This window comes from Artibeus jamaicensis, unplaced genomic scaffold (genome assembly GCF_021234435.1).
Source record: "Artibeus jamaicensis isolate MK-2021 breed Jamaican fruit bat unplaced genomic scaffold, CSHL_Jam_final contig_465, whole genome shotgun sequence".
Taxonomy (NCBI): Eukaryota; Metazoa; Chordata; class Mammalia; order Chiroptera; family Phyllostomidae; genus Artibeus; species Artibeus jamaicensis.
In genome coordinates this window covers 26,698,649-26,723,009 of record NW_026521843.1, presented here as the reverse complement: position 1 = coordinate 26,723,009, position 24,361 = coordinate 26,698,649, and the positions used below count along the sequence as shown (strand labels likewise).

At 38.5% G+C, this 24,361-nt stretch overlaps 2 protein-coding genes across 3 annotated transcripts in view; both read right to left on the bottom strand.

Annotated features, from left to right (window-relative positions):
- Positions 1-14,255, bottom strand: part of DYNC2LI1 (dynein cytoplasmic 2 light intermediate chain 1) — a 32,259-nt gene extending 18,004 nt beyond the window's left edge. The window contains exons 1-7 of the mRNA XM_037162080.2: positions 14,142-14,255; positions 12,155-12,272; positions 10,380-10,414; positions 7,785-7,854; positions 5,339-5,427; positions 1,178-1,364; positions 206-274 (exon numbers count right to left, since the gene is read on the bottom strand). Coding sequence (XP_037017975.1) covers positions 206-274; positions 1,178-1,364; positions 5,339-5,427; positions 7,785-7,854; positions 10,380-10,414; positions 12,155-12,272; positions 14,142-14,149 — 576 coding nt within the window. The 5' untranslated portion in view covers positions 14,150-14,255. The remainder of the gene's footprint in view (positions 1-205; positions 275-1,177; positions 1,365-5,338; positions 5,428-7,784; positions 7,855-10,379; positions 10,415-12,154; positions 12,273-14,141) is intronic.
- Positions 14,256-21,365: 7,110 nt separating this feature from the next.
- PLEKHH2 (pleckstrin homology, MyTH4 and FERM domain containing H2) overlaps positions 21,366-24,361 on the bottom strand; it is a 101,771-nt gene continuing 98,775 nt past the window's right edge. For both annotated transcript variants that reach the window (XM_037162070.2, XM_053667066.1), the window contains one exon: positions 21,366-23,579. In XM_037162070.2, coding sequence (XP_037017965.2) covers positions 23,394-23,579 — 186 coding nt within the window. In that variant the 3' untranslated portion in view covers positions 21,366-23,393. The remainder of the gene's footprint in view (positions 23,580-24,361) is intronic.

The window sequence follows — 24,361 nt, the reverse complement described above, 5'->3', positions numbered from 1 at the left end:
TCTCCTACCTTATCCCCATTCCCCTGCATTTATTGTTCTTTACCTATTTTCTTTCCCAACTATATCTTCTTTTCTAAAATCTTTAAGATGTGTGACTCTTTGACTGCTCCCTCTGAGAGACACTTTCTTATTTCATTATTGCTTTTGTTTCTCCCCCAAAGCACAGACATGCATAACAAACTCAACGGGAAGTGGGACAGCTTACCTGAAAAATATCATATTTACTTCCAATTATGACCAGAGGTATCGGGAATGGGTCAATTAATTCACGATCCTGTTAATAAATATATTTCATTGATTTATTAGAATTACTTCCAAAAATATACCATTTTAAGTCTCTTCATAGATTTAACTGTGTTTGCTCGACATGGGGGTTGTTCCGATAATTAATTAACTTTCGCTTAATACACTGTATTTCTCAAGTATAAAATTAGAAACAGCAATTCCCTAAATTACTAAAATATATTTTCTTTTTTGTGTGCTGCCCTTTTCTTACATAACATGTTGTCTTCCTTTTTATTTTTTAAACTATTTTGTGTTAACTGATGCAATAGGATTTATACTGTGTTCGTTCGTGGACACCATAAGCTGTTAGTCTGTCCTGATATTACCTATGGGAAACACATTCACACGAACTCTGGGCAATGCAAAGTCCTGCTCTTAGTCTTCGAGAAGGTGACATTCATGGCTGTATTTAGGGACTTGCTTTGTCACCAGGGACTTCATAATTTAATTACTCTTCAGATGATAAAAGTACTGACTATGGGACAATAAATGAATGTAAAATATAGAACAGTGATGAAGGCTGTTTAAACTCTAACCTTTGCTCAAGTTTTTAGCTTCATTTAGTTTTTTGCCAGGTGATATTTGTATAGTCTGGTGTTTTAAATCTTTATTTTATAAAATCAATAGCAAACTGCTGCTTTAAAGCGATTTCTTTTGATTGGTGTAATATGCTGTAACAATCACAGAAGATGTCTAAGAAGACATAAAAAAATCTTTTCCCTTGTTTTGCTCTTACTGAAGTTTTATGAAATTGCTATAACCTTCCAGTGAGCAGGTACATTTATTTCAAATGAATCTCAAGCCATACATAAAAATTAGGGAAGTTTTTGTGACAGTATTTTTAACCATGTACGGGCTAAGGACTCCAAGGAGAATCTCAACAGCAACTCACTGGATGGTCCTTCTGCATGTTACTCCATGTCTTCTGTCTCATTTCAGAAGCTGCTTTGGAATCTGTCTTTCCCAGTTTCATTAGCACTTTGTCGACATGGCTTTTGGTGGCTTGCATCAGATTTTCCATGGTGGGCCAAAGGTCATTAGGTTTTGAAAGGTCCAAAACAAGAACAATGGAGAATGTCCTAGAGAAATTAAAAAAAAATCTTTAAAAAACCCCTTAAAATAATTACTACTTGGAAGCCCTACTATACTGAAAGTTATTGTCTAAGAATAACACTATGGCTTAAGAGAGAAAAACACAGAGATTTTTCTACACAAAAGAAAAAACCCCATAAAAAACAAAAAAACATAACACCAAAGCTATAGCCTTACTTATTTGAGTACTTTTTTTCTAGCGATATTTAAGTGTTATAACCAAGTGTTAGTGGGACTGAGGTGTCTGTCTGAACTAATAATAATTTAGTTTGATAACCTATAAGCCATTGGGTCCAACGATGCCATGTTTAGATCCAGTTCTATTCTGGATCTAAAGAAAGCAGATTTGCTGGTGGACCTTGCTAGGAGACTGCTTAGCTTATTCGACCTTCACAACAACTCTTCCAAAAAGATGCCAGGATCCATCTGATGGATTAGTAGTTTGGGGTGCAGGTTTATATACTAGGAGATGGTAGGGCTGGTTTTTGGAGTCAAAGCCTTGTGTCTCTGCTACGGCACGCTGCCTCTGAGGAAGCACACCCCTGACCACCACACACCGCCACCTGCATGTGCACTCGTGTTCCGCACCAGACGTAAACCTAAACCAAACAACCACAAAACAAAGGGCCCAGTCTAAAACTGGGCAAAGGACTCAGACAGTTCCCCAGAGAAGATATATAGATAACATATGAAGAGGTATGAAAGCATGATTAACATTAATCATTAGGGAAATACAAATCAAACCACAATGAGATACCACTTCGCACCCATTAAGATGGCTAGCTGTAATTAGAAAACAAAAACAAAAACACAAGAAAAAAACAAGTGTCGGTGAGGATAGAGAGAAATTGGACCCCTTGTGCATTTCTGCTGGGAACATAACATGGTACAGCAGCTGCCGTGGAAGACAGTACAGTTGTTCCTCACAGGATTAAACATGGAATCACCACTCGACCCAGCAACTCCACGTCTGGGTGTACGGAAACCAGAGACCCAGGCAGACATAGCCTCACGCAGATGCTCAAAGCAGCACTACACACAATAGCCAAAAGGTGAAAACCACCCAAACATCCAGCAGTGGATGAAAGGATAACAAAATGTGATATGTACAAACAATGAAAATATTACTCAGCCTTATAAAGGAAGGAAATTCTGACATACTACAATATGAATGAATCTCGAGGACATTATGCTAAGTGAAATAGGCCGGACTCAAAAGGGCAAGTATTGTATGATTTCATTTATTGAGTTGCCTGGAGTAGTCAGGTTCATAGATAAAGAAAGTGGAAGGGTGGTTGCCAGGGGCTGGGGGAAGGGGGAGTAGGGAGCTCTTGTTTAGTGGGGACGGTTTCAGCTGGGGGGTGGAGAAAGCTCTGGAGATCGGTGGCATGACGACTGCAGATAATGTGAATGCATTTAATGCTACCAAACTGCTCACTTAAAATGGCTAGGATGGTAGATTTTGTGATGATATTTTTACCGCAACAAAGAAGAAAAATAAATCTACAAGTATTTCAGAAAACTGTCATAATAAATACATACAGCCGTAACCGCGGGCCAGTATATCCTTGATCAACAGGGCAAACACTCTGCTAGTTGATGTAGAAGGAATTATAATACAGGGGTGTGCAAAAGTAGATTAATAATAACAAAAAATACAGTGATTAACCAATAAATAATAACATAAGAATAAACTGTGTTTTGTGTATTCATAATTGTAAACCTACATTTGCCCAGCCCAATATGTTACTTTATAGTATAATCATTTATTTTGCTTAATTTGAGCAAACAAGCTATTTTGTGTTAATTCAAGCAAAGCAGTAACTAAGTTCTATAAATTTAGAAAATAATGTTCCAGACATCATCAAGATTTCTATTAAATTACTCCGACACAAAATTGTCTGGCCAATCACATTTAAGCTCTTTTGATAACAGTTTTGCCTAACTGCAACAATATGATATGTGTATTGTAATAGTAAGGAAACTAATTTTATTTTCATGGATTTAGTATAACTAATGTTTAAAAAAGATAGCCAGGTTTAACATCTTTTTATTGTGGTAAAATATATATAAAATTTATTACTTTTCCAAATGAAAAATAACTGTGTTTTAAAGAAAAGAGAAATGAATTGTTCTAATGTTTTCCAAGATTAAAATTTGTGATTCCATTGTACTGGAAATATTCGTGTTACTTTACTCTCATAGCAAATGACAGCTAATAAAAAGTTAAAACAAAACAAAAAACCCAGCCTCTTAAAACAGGGGATTAGACCACAGGAGACACTCTATTACAATTTATCTAAAGTCTGTGGAAATGTTCAATGTAGCTATAATCATTTTATGAGAAGTCATTTTAAAGATAAACAATTCTAATAGCATTTGGCAATATTATTTTCTCAAGTTGCTGGGCTTTGTCCAACACAAGGAAATTATGTGTCAAATTAATTCCAGTCACAAAACACTCTGAGATTTGCAAGTTCATGAGGAGTGAAATGTTTTCCATGAATTCTTCAACCACTTAGCAACCTACTTTGGACCCAGGGCTATGGCTCCCCTTCCCTCTGTGTATAACCTTGACCTCTGCTTTTCCAAAAGCAGGCTCCAGCTACCATGGAGTTTAAGGAAGAGTGGGATTAGAGAAGTTGGGTATTAAAGAAGTGGGTAGAAATATTTGGCTTCCTACAGAAATCAGAATTTCCACAAGTGCAAAGGGCCCAGGTGCGACCCGGCCACGCGGGCTCCCCGGGCTCCTCCTGGCCCTGGCCCAGCCCCACGCTTCTCGGCTATGTTGCCCTGAGCGGCCCTGACACCCAGGCAGCTTCGCTCATTTTCTCTGTTACAGGAGGAAAAACAAAAAACTAGGCAGCTGTAAAATTCCATGTTTCTGAAAAATGTCATGAAGAAATGCTTGCTATTAAGTGAAAAGGCAAAATCTAAATGTGTGTATAAAACATGTTAAATCTGTACAAAGTATATCTACAAACACTGAAAACATGGAAAGAAATACTTTGACATGCTTACAGGGGTTATTTTTTTATGTGATCATGGGTATTCTTTCTTTGTACTTTTCAGTATTTTTCTAGTTTCCATATGAGCACATATTAAAATTATATTTCTTTAAAAGAAAAAACATCACTGGACAAATAAAGCTAACATTACCTGTAATCAGCTATGGGAAAATACTCATCCTGTTAATAAGAAATAATTCCATACCCTAATGATCTTAATGACTGATATAGAATAAATAATTGTCAGGCCCTCTGTATTTGGTCCAGACGGCAACCATAGTTTGTGTTAAACCCTGACAAAAGTAAGACATTTCAAATTTAAATTTTTCTGTTTTCGTTGACTCAGATGGGTTCCCAGGAACATTGTGAGATATGTCACAATTTTTCACATCTGATTTAGCTAACATATTGGAGATACTGTCAGGAAAACATCATCAAAGAGAAAGTTTGAGGTTTTCCCCAAAGTTCCGTTTCTTTAAGGTCAGCAAATAGATTTTCTCCCTCCTCTACCTTGTCCTCCCCTTTGCTGAAGCTTCAGCAACATAAATGAGCATTCAACTCAAAGGCAGGCTTATAATACCCAGCTGAAGAAAAACCTCAGGGTTGAGTTAGCTCACACTAGGATAAGTATTGGAAAGAATTCGACTTTTCAAATTTATTTCTGTCAAGTGACTTCATTGCACAAGTGTTATTTGACATATTTTCGTTTGTTTGTTTGCAGGCTTGCAAAATATGTTACTTGTTGGAATGCCAGCTCTATCACTTCAGCCCAGGCCAGAACCTCAGTCCTTTAAAAATCTCTTTGAAAGCATTACAGTTTAAGCACATGGAAAGGAAGTGAGCGCAGCAAGCCTTCCACAACATAAAACTGCCCCCCAAATTCTGACTCACAAAAGCGGACACAGCCACGCGGGGGTACCTACCAACACCTGTTTCTGGAGCTGCTCACTTACCTCAAGGTGTCACTTGTGATCGGTATGCTGATTAAGTCCAATAAAGAGGTTCCTCCACCCAGCTCCCAAAAGTGGGCAATATCTTTTGGCTGAAAAAAAGAAGTTTTTTTCCATATTACAAGTTTTGATTTTTTAAAATATTTTAAATACTTATTATACTTCATTAGCACCAGCCAGTACTGGTTATGGATATAAACTGGTGTAGTCTCCCATCAACCCTTTCTTGGCAGTCAAAACGTTCCTCTTTCTTTATCCCTCAAAATGCATCAAAAGAACTATTCCAAATAATGTTTCATCTATTCCAAAGAACAAAGATGAAACATTAAGAATATGTATGTATACGTAAATGGCCTAATTCTAGTTATGCCTTAATAGAAGACATAAACCGTGCCCCAATTCTGTAAATATCACGTGTAGCAGGCACGCAAATGTGATATAAAAACAACTAGTTGAAAACATTTCTCATTCTTCTTGAAAACAGTTTTAATTTTAGACAGAAATAAAATAGTTGAACAGGAAAACATCCTGATTTAGGGAGGCAGAAACTCACAAAATAAATTAGACATATAGGTAAGGCAGGAGGAGATGGGACAAGCAGACGGCAGTCCCAGCTGCAAGTCAGGATGACCTGAGTGAAATGTAAGCGGAGGATCTGTGCCCGATGCCCCCAGGGAAGCTGATGGGCAGACTCCCACTGGCAACACATGTGGCAGGTGGAGGAACAAGAAGAGACTAAACAACTGCTTCCTTTTTCATAGGAGTCTTAAGTATTAGGGGACTGAAAAGGTTAGGCAACCAAGCAGCTCAGTCAAGGTCATGGCAACCTTACTTAGACTGCTAGCTACCGGCATGTCTGCTTCTGCCCCGAGGCTGAGGTGCCTCTGGGACACAAACTCTGTGTCCCAACTGTTCAGCTCCGTGAAGAGCTGACAAGGTGCTTCACTTTAGAATGCTTAGAGAACATTAAACTGGAGAAAGACATGAATCTTCTAGAATGAATATGGATAAGCTCAACCTGACAGCATAAAGTTTAGAGAGAAAAAAATAGGTGAAAAAGAATCTTGTGAGTTTTTATGTACCTGTTAACCATGAACTTGGAAGAAACAGATGGTTATTAAAGCAGGTTTTAGATGAATATATACATATATGTCAAGAATATGTATTTTATATCTACTATATATATATTCTTGACAAATCATCTCACAATCTCTAAAATTGTTTTGCTATTGATATCTGAATCATTACTGTTTATAGAGAAAATAATTATTCATTGAAAAATCTCAATCGATTAACAATTTGATGAAAGGAAGTTCTTCCAGCTCTTAAACTTACGAAAGTTGTGTCAGAGTTTCCATTTCTAAGTTTACCACTCATGTCAAAATTCACATAAGCAACAAAAGTGAAGTTTTCCTGCATCTCAATATATTATGTTTTTTCTTTTCAATTTAATAACCAGCTTTCATTGCTGAATCCAGGAAGAAGCATCAGGCAGCTTTAACTCTTGACACGTTATCTAATGATCATTCGGACTAAAAATTTGCCTGTGCTATGGGAAAAGTGGGACCATCTGCTCCATTCTTCTATACAGCTAACTTTATTTAAGAATTGGCCTGCCCTGGCTGGTGTGGCTCAGTCGGTTGGAGCGTTATCCCATACATGAAAGGGCTGGGGGTTCAGTTCCCATCAGGGCACATACCTAGGTTGTGGGTTTGATCCCAGGTCGGGGTGTGTATGGGCGGAAACACGACTGCTGCTTCTCTCTGACATCCGTGCATCGCGCTTGCTCTCCCTCTCTTTCTCTCTCTCATATCAACGAACATTAAAAAAAAAGAGACAAATGGCCTCTTTCATGTGGGGACTCCAAAAAAGAACTCAATTTAGGTTTTTAAAAAATCCTCCTGACACTCTAAACTCTCCCTCTACCCTGAGTAACTTTTAATTTTCCTCAGAAGAGACACTAAAACAAGTGAAAGGAATAATTATAATCAATTAGAACCTGTATTCTGAAGTATTTTTACCAGCTTCAGGATGTATTTGCTGGTAATTTGCATTTTGAGCAGTACATTTTCATAAATATTCTGCAGGTCAAACATGTTTTTAGAAGATTTTTTGGGGGGAGACAGGAGGTAACTTATATTATTCTCATGTGAAAGAAGAAAAAGTCACACCAATACGATTATTAAAATATGTCCCAAATCCTTAAAGTGAAGTCACAAAGTAATCTTATTCTAGCATTAGGAGACATAACAGACGAGAAGGCTAACACATTTTTAGTTTGTTAGTTTCATATACACTGAGCTGCACTTGAAGTTTAAAAGCACATAGCTATGAAGCGTGCAGCTGGATACATTTATTGATTGCAGGTAAGATGGGAAATGTAAAGTGAAGTCAGCGTCATCGCTTCTCCGGCTGCAGATACAGCAACATCACTTAGAAAGACACGCACTGTGTTATGGCCTTTTGCTCTTCTTCCGTAGGTATATTCCAGAGCCAAGGTGGGTTTCGGTGGCTCATCCCTGTGCAATAAAGACAGACAGCATTGCCACAATTTTCATAAGCTATCTTCTTACCTGATTCGTTTTTGCTTCTTCTCAAAACTTTAATCTATTAGTGGAGAAGTTACCTTGCATAGTAATATTGATGTAACATGATTTAAAAATCATATAAAAATCAACAGGCCTTCAAAAAAACATCTTAATGGATTTCTGTGGCAGCTCAAGGGTGAATAATGGCACTTGCATGACCAGAGAGACCCTGTCGGGGCCAGGGGAGACAGCAACGGTAGAACGTGCCGATGGCTGGGCCTTCCGAATCTAGTCTACGTGACATGAGGTTTCTGCTCAGCCTTGTATGGGAGTGGGGAACCTAGTGACTAACAATTTAATGAAGACACCAGTGGAGACTTAAACACAGTTTTGTCTCTTAAATCACAGCTCAAACACAAGCATCACTTACCTAGTGAGAGCTATACCCAAATGACATGAGTAACCCTAAAATCGACAAATAATTTGAAAAATATTACAGTGATTTGATAAATTATTTACACTACAACTTATGTTGTTTGGTAAGCAGCTTTATGATATATTTATATATGATATATAAAAAAGTACTGTATAATATATTTATTTAACTTTTCTTATTGTAGTAGAGACACATAACAGAAATGGACAATCTTAGCCATTTTTAAAAAGATTTTATTCATCTTTAGATAAATAAAGGGGAAGGGAAGGAGAGAGGGAGAGAAATATCAATGTGTGGTTGCCTCTCATGCGCCCCCTACCAGGAACTGGCCTGCAACCCAGGCATGTGCCCTGACTGGGAATCGAACTGTTATCCCTTAGTTCGCAGGCCTGCGCTCAATCTATTGAGCTACACCAGCCAGGGCAATCTTAGCCACTTTTAAGTGCACAGTTCAGTGATGTTAAGTATATAGTCACACTGTTGTGCAGCCAAACTTTGGAACTTTTCATCTTAAAAAACCGAAACCCAAACCCATTAAACGACTCCCCACTTTCTCCCCTCGTCCAGCCCCTGGTAAGCACCATTCTGTTTTCTATAAACCCGACTCCTCTGGATACCTCATTTAGTGCATTACTCAGTATTTGTTTTTCTGTGACCAGCATATTTCATTGAGCATCTGTCCTCCAGTTTCACTCATGATGTAGATGTGATAGAATTTTGCTCCTTTTTAAGGCTGAATAAAATTTGTACTTATCTATTTTTAATTTTCAGGAAATAATTTTTAATTTGTGATTTAGATATTTGTGTTTATTGAATATTTTATATATTATCCCTGCATGTATCTTTCACACATATATAGAATGATATTTGGTTTTACTTCCTGAAAAGTAAATATTTCCTTTATGAGCCCTGGCTGGTGTGGCTCAGTGGATTGAGAGCCAGCCTGTGAACCAAAGGGTCACTGCTTCAATTCCCAGCCAGGGCACATGCCTGGGTTGCGGGCCAGTTCCCCTGGTTGGGGGCATGTGAGAGCTAACTACACATGATATTTCTCTCCCTCTCTTTCTCCCTCCCTTCCCCTCTCTCTAAAAATAAATAAATAAAATCTTAAAACATTTTTTTCTTTATGAAAAAATGCTGCTTTTAAGACAAAATTTGTAAGAAAAAGAATTGAAGAATCCTCTTTGAAGAATTGTCCTTTTTCTAAGTAGACTATCGAGGAACAGAAATGCCTAATTCTCAGTTCAGTTTAGTATTTCCTCCCGGGCTGAGGCTGTGCTGGGTGACCCGTCTGTGCTGGGAAGTGTGCCGGCCTGCGAAGGGCCGTGATTCCCGGGGTGGGAGGACGATGTGGGTGTTTCTTCCAAAAAGCAATTTTGCTGATAAGAGACATTATGCAAAACCAGGATCCTTTTATTTGTATTCTTTAATAATATCTTTCAAATGAACGATGTTTTTTTAATGTGATCTTAAGACCAAGTTCCATCTTTTGATGTTTTTGGAAAAATTGTAAGAAAGGCATTGGAATAAAGGGAACAGAGAAATATCTTCCAAAATTGGTTGGAGGCTTTTCCTTATCAACTTTCTGCAACACCTACCAATTATAATACTACATCTTAATCTGATGTCATGCTTCTACAGCATAGAAGGTTAAGAAGTATGTATGAGAAATGGTAAGATGTACACTTTGAGAATCAACATTGTGCTTCAAAATTGTATCCATGAATAATTTAAAGATTATGACTAACATTCAAATAATCAAGGACTAGATAGAATAAAAATAATTTAACTATCATAGAAGCATAGCCAAAAAGAAAGTACTAGCAAAGGCTGTGTAGTTACATTAATTTCTCCACTAATAGGAAAATGCAATATTGATATTATAGAATTTTTTGTTTGTTTGTTGTTGGTTTTATATTAAAGAATCTCTTAAAGGCCATACTAAAGATTCACTAAAAATTAAATTATTTTGTTTGGTCCTCAAAGTTGTTCTCCCTCCATTTGTCTTTTAGCATCTAATGTACCCTATGCACCCAGAGTAAGCAAAAAAACATAGTCTAAAGTTTAACGTAACACTTACCTGTCAAGACACCTTAGGATAATAGTAGTCTTTCCCTAGAATTTCAAAAAAGCAATATTGTGTTAATGTCACCCATATGTAAAATTTTACAATTGTTCATAGTTGTGCCCAAAATAGCTTTTTAATCACTTGAATGATAAATTACCTGGAAACTAGAAATTTTCAGAATTGTTCCTAAGTTTGATAAGTAGAAAAAGTTAACTGTCAACCTCCCATCACAGTGTAACAACACTGCTATTATTATAATTATAAAGCCCCTCAGATGACAAACACTAGCAAATCACACCTCCCTTTAGTGGTCAACTTGGCAGCTGTCTTACACGTTCTCTTTGCTCATCAATGCTAATTACTGGTTAAGCGGATGATTAGTGTCTCCTAATACATCTGAATGCCAATTGTTGAAGCAGAAATAAAGACAAAAGATAACATACAAATAAAGGACACGTTGCCAATATTTTCAAAGTAAGCAATCCAGAGTATTTTTGTGTTTTAATTCTAGAGGATATACTTATTCTAATCATTTTTTAGGACCACACCCATAAATTATTTTAGTAAAAGTAATTTAAAATACAAACAGACTGTAAAAAAGGGCCCGATCTAATCAAATGAAGAACACAAACAACAGCATGAACGAAAGACGGATCTCAAGCTCAACCTTAGCGAACAGGGTGATGGTAACTACATGTTTCTGCACAATAACAAAAGCTCAGCATCTAGAAAAAGAGAAGCTGGCAGACCTGCTCCTGTCTATTGTTGTTAAACAAAACCTGAAAAATTCTGTTCCATCCTGAGAACTGCACATTAGAATAATTTTAGTTGAGGGTTACTAAGACCCTCACGGAGAATTTATGACTGATATGAAGTACCTGACATAGAAGACCCGGCTGAATGAAATGAAGACAAGTTCCAACAGATACTCAGGGAGATACGGTGGTTGCCATTAACCATTTGAAGGGCAACTTTACAATATGTGAAGATTGAATAAGTAGAAGAGGAATCCAGGTTTATTCCTATAGTTTCACAGGTAAGAATTAGGATCTGGGGTGGAAGTAAACAATGAAACAAAGGAAGTTTTCTACTAACTAGGAATTAACAAATACTGAGACAGGCTGCAGTTGTGGAAGAGATAATTCAAACCTAAACTATACAACCACTGATTGCAGTGGCCCTTCACCTTTCTGGAGGTGCTTGTATGCTGGGAAAAACCTAATTTTCCAGAAAAATGTACTGATGCACAAGCATACACAATTTCGCATACATTTCTAGGGACTTCACTGGCCCCGAGAAGTACCTCCACGGTCCCCAGGGTAAGAATCCTTATTGTAAAAGACTAGAACGGCTCCAAGTTTCCTTCAGTTTCTGTGACCCTTGTTACGGTGAGCAAAGGCTACATGGTTCATGTTTTTATTATCTCCATGTGCATTGCAGTTGTACAAGTGACCTATGAATGTGACCATCAAATTGGCATTTATGGTGCCTCTGTGCGAATGGGGAAGAGATGACTCCTCTGGGCAGTCTAATTAGAAACAAGTGCCCCCTCCTCCAAGCTGCTGTGGCCCACCGCATGACAGCTGCTCAGGCTGATGTAAGTACCCGCTCACCCATGAGTAGGACACCCTCATATGGGGCACAACAGGCTCCAAAGGCACCAGCAGGCTGGAGATTCATTATCGGGTTAGAGTGGTAGTATCCACTTTTTATCAAGGTATTAATATAAATGTTACTACTGGTTGTTATCACAATAATTGAAAAAAAAGTTGGAAAAAATGTATTACCCCATTTTTACTGCCAATGAAGAAAACAGATTTTTCTCCAGTTTCCACGCCATCACCTTCACTTCCATCACTTCCCCGTTTTTCCACTTCAGCTTTTGCAATTTCCCAGAGAGTTTCACTAAATAAGAGGCAGAAAAACAAAATTCAGAGAAGAAGAATCCTTTTCAATATTTATTTCCAGCTCAGAGAAATTTTATTTCAGTCAAAATTTTAAAACCAATCAACATTATTTTCTGGGGGGGCAATGAACTGGTACAACCTCTGAGGATCAGTCAGAATGTGCTGTTTCATCAAAGAAAGATGAAAATGATATGCAGAACCTTTATCGGCAGGACTTGAAGGTTTCTTATTCTGGGCCTTCCAGTCAAGTTTGAAAGCTGGACACGTTAGATTCTGACACACATGTGAATGTACAACTTTGGAACATGTACAACTTGCGAAGCAACATCTAGGAAAATGGGGGGATGTGGAAATCAGTGTCCCAAATAATCTCTGCTCCCTCAGCTATTTCTACTTCTTAAAAATTATATTTTGGGCTCAAGATTCCCCTATTTCCCCCCTATTTTTAGTGGAGAAAATATAAAGAAAAAAGTCACCCCAAATCACATTTTGAAAATCATTCTTTCATTTGTATCTCTGCATGCATATGTAATTTTACATACATAAGATTATATCCTTTCTAACTTAAAGCCTACATAAAAAATGAAGTATTGAACTAAAAAATATGAGCAAGATCTGACATGTTTGTTGTAAACCTAAATCTGCTACTTTCTATGTATGCCAACTTGGGCAAATTTCTAACTTCTCTGGGTCCTTCATTCCTTCAACAAGTGTTTATTGGGCACCTAATATATGCAAGCTTCTGTACTAGTCCCCAGGCTCACCTCTGTTTCTTCATCTTCAAAATGCCAAGAAAAAAAAAAGAATACTAACCTCCTAAGATTGTCATGATTGATTATTAAAATGTATCACTTAGTTTAGGGCTTGGCCTATATATAATTACCTAAAATAATTGAGCGCTTATAATAATTTTTATTCAAGAACCAAGGGTGAAGAAAGGGGCTATAGAAGACCAAAATTGGTGTCTCTAAATATGTGCACTAAAATCCACACACTTTATTCGGCGAGCCCCCAGGAACTCAGTCCAGGCCTGTGTGCTCTTTATTTACATACGTGGTTAGCGGCTGTCCAAGTTCTCGAAGAGAGGAGAGAACGAGGTGCTGCAAGCAGTTATGCCACTGGTGGAAATTTATCCCTAGAGCCAGAACTTTATACTTGTAACCAATTATACGATAATGCGAAGCTGACAATTTTTTTGCACTAAGATTCATAGGCTCCTTAGAGATCACACCGCCGATCCGCAGGGTGAGAAAACCCTCTCTCCCCTCTGTTCCTGTAAGTTGTTCAGAGAAGGTTTAGGCATGTCCTTGGGAACAAGTAATTAAAATTGGCATCATAGATTTAAAGAGCTAAGATGTATTAGATGTCAATATCCCCTCCTCCACCACTCTCTTTTAAACGTGATCCTACACTTTCTAGTGCTCTCGCAAGTTTCCCCTTGTTTACTACTGTTGTGAACCTCTGCACCAGGAGGGGATGTCCCAAGTGGCTTTGTGGTCTAGTTCACCGCCTGAACCCCTGCTCCATTCCCTGGCCTGCAAAAAACTTTTATTGAATAAGTGAATAGCTGGAGTTGTACATGTTTTGATGTTGTTTCAAAATCTCTTTTCTACTTTGGGAACTTTTCTACCGACTTTGGTCAGAATCCGCAAGCGCTAGAAGGGTAGTTCCTATGGGTCTTCGACAGGGGTTGTAAGCAGGAAAGACCTACACTTTTCCTCCACCAACTGGCCTCCTGCGGGCTCTTCTCCCGAAATATACCCCCAGCGGCCTCTCCCTCCCTCCCTCCCTTTTCCATGCTAGGGTGGAAAAGAGGGGAGGCTATTGAGGAGAGCGTAATCCCTGGGCAAGCAAAAATGCGGGATACCTGGGCATCGTGGCTCTGCAGACTCCGGGTCCGAGATCGCGTAGGGGCCAGTTTAGAGTTACACCGCAAGCTCAGACCTAGTCTGTGGAATGTAGGCTCTTCAGTTGCCATGGCAGCAACGTCACAGGCTGGGTCCGTGTGGAAGAAGGGCTTTATGGGATATGTAGTTCTCAGAGTTTTTTCAAGTCTCAAACTCTGTCTCATCCCCCAGAACATGAGAGAACGAAGTGATACGGTAACAAACCTTTTGACTGAAAATCGCTCGACTGAAAGTGTTCTTTTATTTAAGAAATTTTTAGCGAATATATGCCAAGATTCTCCTGTCTCGCTCATTCTCTCTCTCTCTTTCTCTCTTTCTCACTCTCTTTTTCTCTCTCTCCCGCCTCCTCCATTTACTTTTATCTCCCCAATGGCGATAGTTTGGAAACGGAGAGTGAGGCAATCTCCTGAGCTGTTTTCTAGTGATTTACCAATGAAAAAGAATATGATTTTAGTATTTCACAACTCTCTGCTTGTTTAGTTATTTCGGGTTTTATGCAAAAGCACACCATTTATTAATAAGTTAATAGAGAAAATGCATCTCCACAATACTTGACTTACTTTACCTCCAAAGCAATAACAAATTCTAAGTTATTACTATGAGCAAGACTGTGCTACACAGAGTAAGATGAAGAGATAAGACAGAAGATCCTTACCCTTGAGAAAAACAATGCTAATTATAATAACCCAAAGGAAGCCAGTGATATAAACTATTGCAGAGAAGTATCAAATATTACATAAGAACAAGTGGCTAATTATGCCCAATGGTGAAACGTTCATGGCAGTGACGGTATTTGATCTGTGTTGAATGCTGAGTGGCTCCAGGCTTTCTAGCTCATGATGTCCTGGATATTTGAAGGAAATATTCTTCCTTCACCCTTCTGCCAGCTGGCTTGGTTTCCATGGTGTAATGTCCAGGAACATGGACTTTAGAGTGAGATAGATGTGGATATAAATTCTGACTCAGCCACACTGGCTAAGTTGCCACATTGTCACAAGGGGTAAATTACTCAGTTTTTCTGAGCCTTAATCTCCAATCTTGCAGAGCAAGGGAAAATGAGTTTATAATTTTATATATATGTAATATGTTGTATATAAAACATAAGATATATAAGTGTATACAAACACACACACATATGCCTGCCACATTGTAAGTGCATAAAGCTTGTTATTTTCATGTGTCAAGCTGCTGATCAGCAACTTTGAACAAGGGAACAAAAGAATCACATTCTTGGAAATGAAGCAGGTGGTTGGGAGGGAGAAAAAAAAGGCAATCACTTCAGATAAAATCTCCCAGGACAAAATCCTCCTAACACGTAGGTGCATTCTGGAGACAGAAGACTCAAGCAAAGTAATGGGAGTGGAGTTCAATGGGAAAAGGATGATTGCAAAGCAGGTCGATACATCTATCATTGAATCAGCATCTATTAGTGTATCCTGGAGTTAGCCAGCCATAAGCTCACAAACTAATGTGGAACTTTGGATCCCTTTGCATGTTAGTTAGGAAGCCCTATTGATATGGATAATAACCGTAGCTAATGTTTTGCCAAATGTACTTGCTATGTACTAGTCGCAGGACTGGAATTTTAAAAGTATAATTGTTTGGGTAACTGGTAAGGAGGAAAGTGAAGATTATCTGGCTGAGCCCTGCTCACCAGCATTGACTCAGTTGATTCACCTGGTCTGATTGAGCATTGATTTCCCCTTTCTGCTCTTATGCCTCCTGAGGTTTTATACTTGGATGAAGTGGTATTTCTTGGTAGTTGAAAATTGTTCTTAAGGTAAGAATATACAAAATTTGAACCCCCCCCCACTAGATAACCTCAAGAAGACTCAAGATTTCAACAGTGGTGATGGAGGGGGAGATAATTTTACGCTGCTTGCTGGATGGAATGAGCAACAGTGCAAAATGATAAAGAAGTGTGCTGAATGGTATTTACTGATCACCCCAAACAGTGAATAGTTTGAGGTGGAAATCTATAAAGTTTCTAGTGGGGCTAAGATGGGAGAGCAAACTGGACAAGTAGATTAGGCTACAGTGAAGGATCTTGCAGTCTGGATTTTTCTGTGTTGATTGTAAGAAACCAAAAAAGATTTTAAATAGGGATGTGTCATGATTAGACCTGAATGTCAATGAGATAATTTCTTGCAGCTGTGTGAAGGATATTTTGGAGCATGGAAGTCCATATGGAGGCAATTAACAATGGCCCAGAAAGTGACAGATTTTTTATATTTTCCCGCTTGTTTTCAAAGTTACATAAGCTTATTGTAGAAAAAAGTAGGGTACAGAAGAAATGGAGAGAGTAAATATGCAAATCCTAGAAGTAATAAGTATTAAATATTTTGGTGTATTTCATTCTAATCTTTTTTTCTTATAGAGTTGAAAATTTACTGTAAAGTTAATTAACACTCTGGTTTGAACATGTATTGCCTCATCTCAATTAAAAAACATGGTAATATAACTTTTATAGCTGCATAATACTTCATTACATAGATTTAAAAAAATAGACTTAAGTATTCTCCTAATATTGAGAGTTTGAGGTGGTTCAGAGTAAACACCTAACATGAGTTGGTCTAATCAGGGCCCTTCTCTAGTTGTCAAACTAGAAATGAGAAAATCAGGTCATTCGCCCTCTGGAGGAGACTGGCATGTTTTCTCCCAAATGAAGATGGTATTTTGTAGTGAGAACAAGAAGAGTAATGTTCTCAGACACAGAGTCATATGAAGAGAAAGTGTTGGCACATGCCTCGTGGTTCTGGTTGTCTCTGAGGCTCATCTGTGTCTTCATCTTTTTTTCTGACCTGGTTGTCCTGTCCTCTCTCTCTCTCTGAGACGTCCTAGTATTTGTGTGGTGAATTTTTTTCTTGTTTGTCTGTTAGTTCGAGTTGAATTTTGGAATTTACAAGAAAAAAGAGTGCTGTCAATTAATACAATAATTGCTAGGCAGCAGAAAGTGGAGCTCGGGGAAAGGAAGAAAAGTCAATGTTTCTCTCTCAGGTGACTGATAAGTTGATGACCCTGTCAACCTATTGTTGGGGGGCCCAGAGGAGGAGAACCAAGATTGAGGACATGGTGAGTTTCAGACACCATCCAATAGACAGACCATTTGGAGTCCATTGCATGTGGCAGTTAGGAGATCAATGGTAACATATGTAAAGAAGTTTCAGTAGGTCCGTGGGACATTACATCAGTGTTGATGATATCACATCCCAGGGGAAAAATAATCTTATAATCTATGCATTATCCAGAAGTTAATAACTGTCCTTAGTGCTCCCTCCCGCTGCCTCCAGCCCTTGGCAACCACCTTCCTACTTCCTGTTTCTGTGACGTTGGCTACTTCAGGTATTTCATATGAATGGAATCATAGAGTGTCTGACTTTTTTGTGACTTATTTTGCTTAGCATAATGTCCTTGGGGTTCATCCATGTTGTAGCATGTAACAGGATTTTCTACTTCCTTTTTAAAAACTTGTTTAAAGACGAAATTCTTAATTTTTATAAAGCATGCATTAACAGAATTTCCTTAAGGCTACTTAATATTCTATTGTATGTATATACCATATTTTCTTTATCCATTTATCTGTTGATGGACTTTTGTGTGGCTTCTACCTCCTGGCTATTGTGAATAATGCTCTGATGAGCGTGGATGTGTACATATCTCTTTGAGGCTTTGCTTTGACTTATTTTGGGTATATACCCAGAAATAGGATTGCTGGGTCACATAGTAATCCTATTTTTAATTTTCTGAGGAACTTCCATATTGTTTTCCATTATGGCTACACCATTTTATATTCCCACCAACAGTAAGTACATGGGGGTTCCAACTTCTCTGCATCCTCGCCAACACTTACTATTTTCTGTTTTGCTAGTGGCCATCCTGATGGGTGTAAGTTGATATCTCATCAGGGTTTTGCTTTGCATTTCCCTAACGATTAGTGATGTTAAGCATCTTTTCCTGTGCTTATTGGCCACTTGTATATCTTCTTTGGAGAAGTGTCTATTCAAGTCCTGTGTCCATTTTAAAACCAGGTTGGTTTTTGTTGTTGAACTATTCTGAGTATTAACCCATTATCAGATATAAGACTTGCAATTCGGAGGACTTCCGCCAAGATGGAGGTTTAAGGTGGATGTGCCTTGCCTCCTCACACAACCAAGTTTAGGGACAACTAAATATTAGCATCAGAAAACACAACCAGAACACGGAAAACTGAACTTTTCGGAAGTCCGCTAACAACAAATTCTTCGGCCCGACCGGTAAGGGGCGAAACCGGCGTCGGGTGAGGAGTTACAAAGGAGTCGACCCGGGTGCGGAATCCAGACGCGCGAATCCAGTCGGGGTTCCAAACCCAGGATTGGACCTAGTGAGCTACCGAGCGGCCCACCGGGTGAGCGACTACGGAGGAGTCAGTGGGGAGGCGGTGGCAGCGAGTTGACTGAGGTTGCATGGTTGCACGCGCGGGTGAGGGAGTGAGCGCTTGGACCGGCGGCGGCGCCATTGCCATTTCCCTGCTCTGACCACGCCCCCACATACAACCCAGCGACCTGGGAATCCAAGGCGCCGCTCCGCCCACTTAAAGGGCCAGAACAGACCAAAAATGTCGCAGGAAGACCTCAAAGCCCCAGAGATAAATCTAAGTGACGAAGAAATAGCAAATCTCTCAGACGCACAGTTTAAAACACTGGTCATCAGCTTCCTCACAGATCTGGTGGACTATAGCCACAAATTAGAGAAACATATGAAGGCTAAATTAAGGGAAATGAATGGAATTCCACAGGAAAACCATAGAGATGAAAAAAAAACTGGGACTCAAATCAATGGAGTGAACCAGAAGGAAGAAAAAAATGATCAATCAGAAAGGAATGAAGAAATAAGAATTCAGAAAAATGAGGAGAAGCTTAGGAACCTCCAGAACATCTATAAACGCTCCAATATCCGAATTACAGGGGTACCAGAAGGGGGAAAGACACAACCACCAGTGGAAAAACTATTTGAACAAATAATAAAAGAAAATTTCCCCAATCTGGCAAAGGAAATAGACTTCCAAGAAATCCAAGAAGCTCAGAGAGTACCAAAAAAGTTGGACTCAAGAAGAAACACACCAAGGCATATCATAATTACATTAGCCAAAATTAAAATGAAGGAAAGAATCCTGGAAGCAGCAAGAGGTAAGGGGACAATCACCTACAAAGGAGTCCCCATCAGGCTGTCAGCAGATTTCTCAAAAGAGACCTTACAGGCAAGAAGGGGCTGGAAAGAAATATTCCAAGTCATGAAATCTAAAGACCTACAACCAAGATTGCTCTACCCAGCAAAACTTTCATTTAGAACGGAAGGACAGATAAGGTGCTTCTCAGATAAGACCAAATTCAAGGAGTTCATCATCACCAAGCCCTTATTATATGAAATGTTAAAGGGACTTATCTAAGAAAAAGAAGTTAAAGAAACATGAACAGTGAAAGGACAACAAACTCACAGTTATTAACAACCACACCTAAAACGAAAGCAAACTAAAAGGACACCTAGATCAGGAGTGGAAACATAGAAATGAAGATCTCAAGGAGGGTTAGCAACAGGGGAGTGGGAGGAGGAGACGGGGGGAGAAGGTAGCAGAAAACAAGTAGCATAGACAGTAGATAGAAAATAGATGGGGGGGCAAGAATAGTATGGGAAATATAGAACCTAAAGGACTTGAGACACATGGACATAAACTAAAGGGGGGGTAATGGTGGGGTTGGGGGGCAGGGTGGAGGGGAATGAAGGGGGGAATAGAACAACTGTAACAGCATAATTAATTCAAAAAAATAAATAAATTTATTAAAAAAAAAAGAAAAGTTGCAAAAATAAAAAAAAAAGACTTGCAATTCTTTTCTCATTCTGCAGGTTGCCTTTTCAGTTTTTTTCTTCGATGTGCATAAATTTTTAAGTTTGGTATAATCCATTGTCTATATTTTATCGCTTGTGCTTTAGAAGAGTCATCTGATTTTAATAAAGTCACCAATATAACCTAGCAACAGCTCCTTCAAGAAGAAATGCCACCCCAATGATTAGAAGATTATATAGCAAAGTGCTAGAACGAAGGGCACTCTGTATTCAGGTACTGTGGTGCACATTTTGGTCTTGTTTTGGAGTTATTTGGTAATAGCCATTGCTTTAGTAAGAGTTTTTGCTTCTTGCCTATTAATGGAACCCAATATACTTAGAGCATACAATGAGGATTTTTGGATTGATGTCGACTATACATATGCCTCCAGAATCGTTGTGACTGAGTTTAATTTAGGTAAAATTAGAGTATGGAGCAAGTGTATATCTCATCTCCTCCCCCCAGCCTCTGCCCAGGCCCACCAAACTCTTCACTGTAGGACTGACTGTCCCTCTTAAGTGTATAAGAAAAGCCTGAGTCTCGGTCCTGCTGAAATGTTGATGACTCTTACTTCACCCAAAATATCTTTGTGTGAACTCTATATTACTTTGGAGTTTAAAGTTACTCATGTAGCAGTAACATCCTTTTCTTCTATTAAAGACAAGAGAATGGGGAAAATGTGAGAGGAGAGCAATTTTAACACGAACTGTTTTGCAGAGAAAACTTTCTATTCTGTTACTCCTGCCCCTCATCTCCCCCATTCCAGCCCCCACAATCCTGAAGCTCAGAGACTCTGCACTAAGGGACTCCAAATTCCATAGCAGCTAGCGGGCGAGGGGGAAGGTGCAGGGGTGAAATGTATTCTTGGCATCCCAGGAACACTGGAAGGTGTTTTCTAGAGAAATATGGTTATCCAGGGTGGTTAATGCTACAGGATTATACTTCAGTACGTTATGGGTTAAATGTGTTGTTCCAGGAAACTGACCACCATGGTTTTCTTTTTTATTATTTAAAAAATTTCCAATAAATACAGTTTTGGGACAAAGACTCTTTATAAGTTGTGACTAACTTTTCTTGTAATTGAGAGTTAAATTCATTTCCAAGCTATGGCTGTAAATTACTTTAAAGACACACACACACACTCCAGAACCATTTAAAATACATTTTTAGAACACAGTCTATTTAACTCATCTGTATGAAATAGGCTCCCTTCAGGAGCTCCATTATGAAATCATGGGAGAACCCCATGATTTATACATACTGTATATGTGTCAATATGCATACAGATGCATTAAAATTACAGTTTGCCCAGAGAGCTTCCTTTTATATGGATAAAACAAAGCAACACTGAAGACAAAGCATGAATGCAAGAGAAAGAGGCAATAACTACCATTTTCACTAGGAGAGCACCTCAGCTTTGACAATGAAAACATTAGGTATCTCTTGAAGATTATTCAAAGGATAATGCTCAAAATGGGTTTTGTAAATCATTTATTATGATTGAAAGGGAAGAAAATGATAGGAGACAAATATTACAATTAAACATGTAACATTATTCTCTTGTAGCCAATCATAATAACATACTTTGAATTTTTTAAATGTCTCTATAAGTAATTTCCCAGAAAATAACATTTTCACATCATCAGTTCCAGAAAATTGATTTACTTCCATCAAAATATTTTATCTCTGCTCTATCAAAAATTAATGCTGAGTGTAGGGTACTACAGTTTAAGCTAAGCCCTCACAACTTGTTCAAATTAGATTTTGGGGTGCTTACCAAATGATGAACCAACTATTGCCTGAGAAAAAAGTTCTCACACATATTTAACAGCTCTGCCAAGCCTCTGGCTCACCAACTAATGATTTTTAAATGGTTTTCTGGGAATTTAGAAACTCTACTGAAACCCAGCCAAAAAGCCTCCTGAGACTCATCCCAAACTGGTAACCAGTTTATTCTGCTTACACAGTAAGTGGTTGTGGGTCAAAAGATTTAGGGAAAACAGTAAATCAAAATAGATCATATTTCTATCGTTTTTTTTTGTCGTTACCAATAAAGCAACATCTTACTTGAGTAGTGCATTTCTTGGCTCTGCCCTTCCCAGGGATGCTAATATGTAACAGGCTTGGTGTGGGAACAGGGTATTGCCATTGGGGGAAAGCTGAAAAGAAGAAAACATGAAGATTCTGCCAACAAATCAATTCAGCAGCTAACATTTGTTTTCCAAATTGGTTAAAAAAATACCATATACAAAGTGATAAATACAGGTCCAAAAAATAAATACACATATTCTACACATAAATAAAATTAAGTATACGAATGATTACCATTGCAATTAAACATTTTATAATTTTCATGTCTTATCACAGTTTCATATTTATCATGAATGTCAATTACTTTGTTCTGGCACATACTAGAATGTACTGACCACTTATGTAACCTAGTAAACTAGTATATTTCTAGGCTCTTTCAACTAAAATTTTACCTCCTTTGACAGAAATATTAGTTTTTCTTTTCTTTTAAATATATATCTGGGAATTTATTTTCGAAGGACAATGAAAAAGGACTGTATGAGGCAAAGCTTTAAGAACTGTCTGTGTTTTCCAAGGAATTATTTAACAAAGCAAGGTCAAGAGGACCCAGCACCAAATGCAATGAACAGGGGCAACATTCCAGTGAACTCAGGCTGTGCTGGCAACCAGGGAATATCAGAAATCACAGTCCTGTTTTAACTTTTACACTCCAGTGTCCTGAAAAGGCAACAGGTTGTGCTTCCTGATACTACATAGGGGGTTCTTTTCCCTAACTCGAGTTTTTTCACACAATGATTATGAGGGCCGGAAGTTTTACTGTGCGTGCTCTAAAAATGTGCATGAAAACACTACCAGCAGCTGTTTCTCATACTGGGTACTCTCTTTCTTTCCAAACACATTAATTAAAATATATTTAATTACAGTACTTGGCTTTTTGGCAGTGAGTATTTCCAAATAGTCAATTGGTTTGCCATGTGAGAGTTTAGAATCTCCCTTTCTAAAGATTGCCAGAATATTTAAAAAACCCATACTGCATGATGTGTTTGATGATAAGGGAGAAAAGACATAGAAAAAAAATGACAAATCCTATCCCATTTAATTACTCCAGGAGAACATCAGTGTACATGCAGATTTTGTGTATAATGTTTTATTAGTTTTCATTTGAATATTTATGAATCAAAAGCAAACAACTCCCATTATTTTGAAAGCTCGGACTTCTAGTATGTGGGGGCCATGCTGGCAGGATGTAAATAAACTCATTTGGAGCTGATGTAGCCACTGCTCAGAGGACAGGGAGTGAATGTGCAGGCCCCCAGTGCTTTCAGAGTAAAGTGGGACCTTTGGTCGGTCTGCTGCTGGAGAGAAGGGGCTGGCTTCCTATCGTTCTGTTCTGGGGCCCCTGGCTCCGGGCCGAGAGCAGTGCTGGAGCAGAGAGGTGGTGGAAAGCAGCCTTCTGCTGATGGAAGTTGTTTATGTAACTGGCAATCAGAAGCGTGATCTCAAGAATCTAAAACAAGAAAAACAGAGTTGTTATGCCCCTGGGAAGTTCCAAGGTGGTCTCTATTTGCCAGTGCCCAGGCTACCAGCTTTCCCTTCTAGGCAGATCAAACAATGGAGTACTTACATATTCACCACCATCAAGGTAAAATACCTATTTTGCACTACTTAAACCAGTAGAAAGAGTGAGTCTTAAAAACCAGTCAAATTTAATGGCAATATTAGAAAATGTGTCGGTGGTACAACTCTGTCTTAAAGCCACATTTGTGAATATATGAATTAAGAAGGACCTGGAGGGTATTATGCTGAGCGAAATAAGTCCGAGAAAGACACATACATTATGATTTTACTTATGTGCAGAATCTAAAAAACCAAAACAAACAAAACAGAAACAGACTCAGATCAGATACAGAGAACAAAGTGGTGATTGCCAGATACGCGTGTGGGGGCTGGACGGGAGAAAAAGGTGAAGGGGATTGAGAGGCACAAATGTCTAGTTATAAATACGTCGTGGGGATGTAATGTACAGCGTAGGGGACATACTCAATAATATCGTAATAATTTTACATGGTGGCAGGTGGCTTATCATGGTGATCCCTTCATAAGGTGAACAGGTGTCAAGTCACCGTGTTGTACACGTGAAACTCATGTGATGTGGCATGTCAACTCTAATAATATAAGAAAAAGAAGTTTACTGCTATTTATTTATTTTCAATTTATTTATTTTTTTGTAAATATATTTTATTTATTATGCCATTACAGTTGTTCTATTTTCCCCCTTCATTCCCTTCC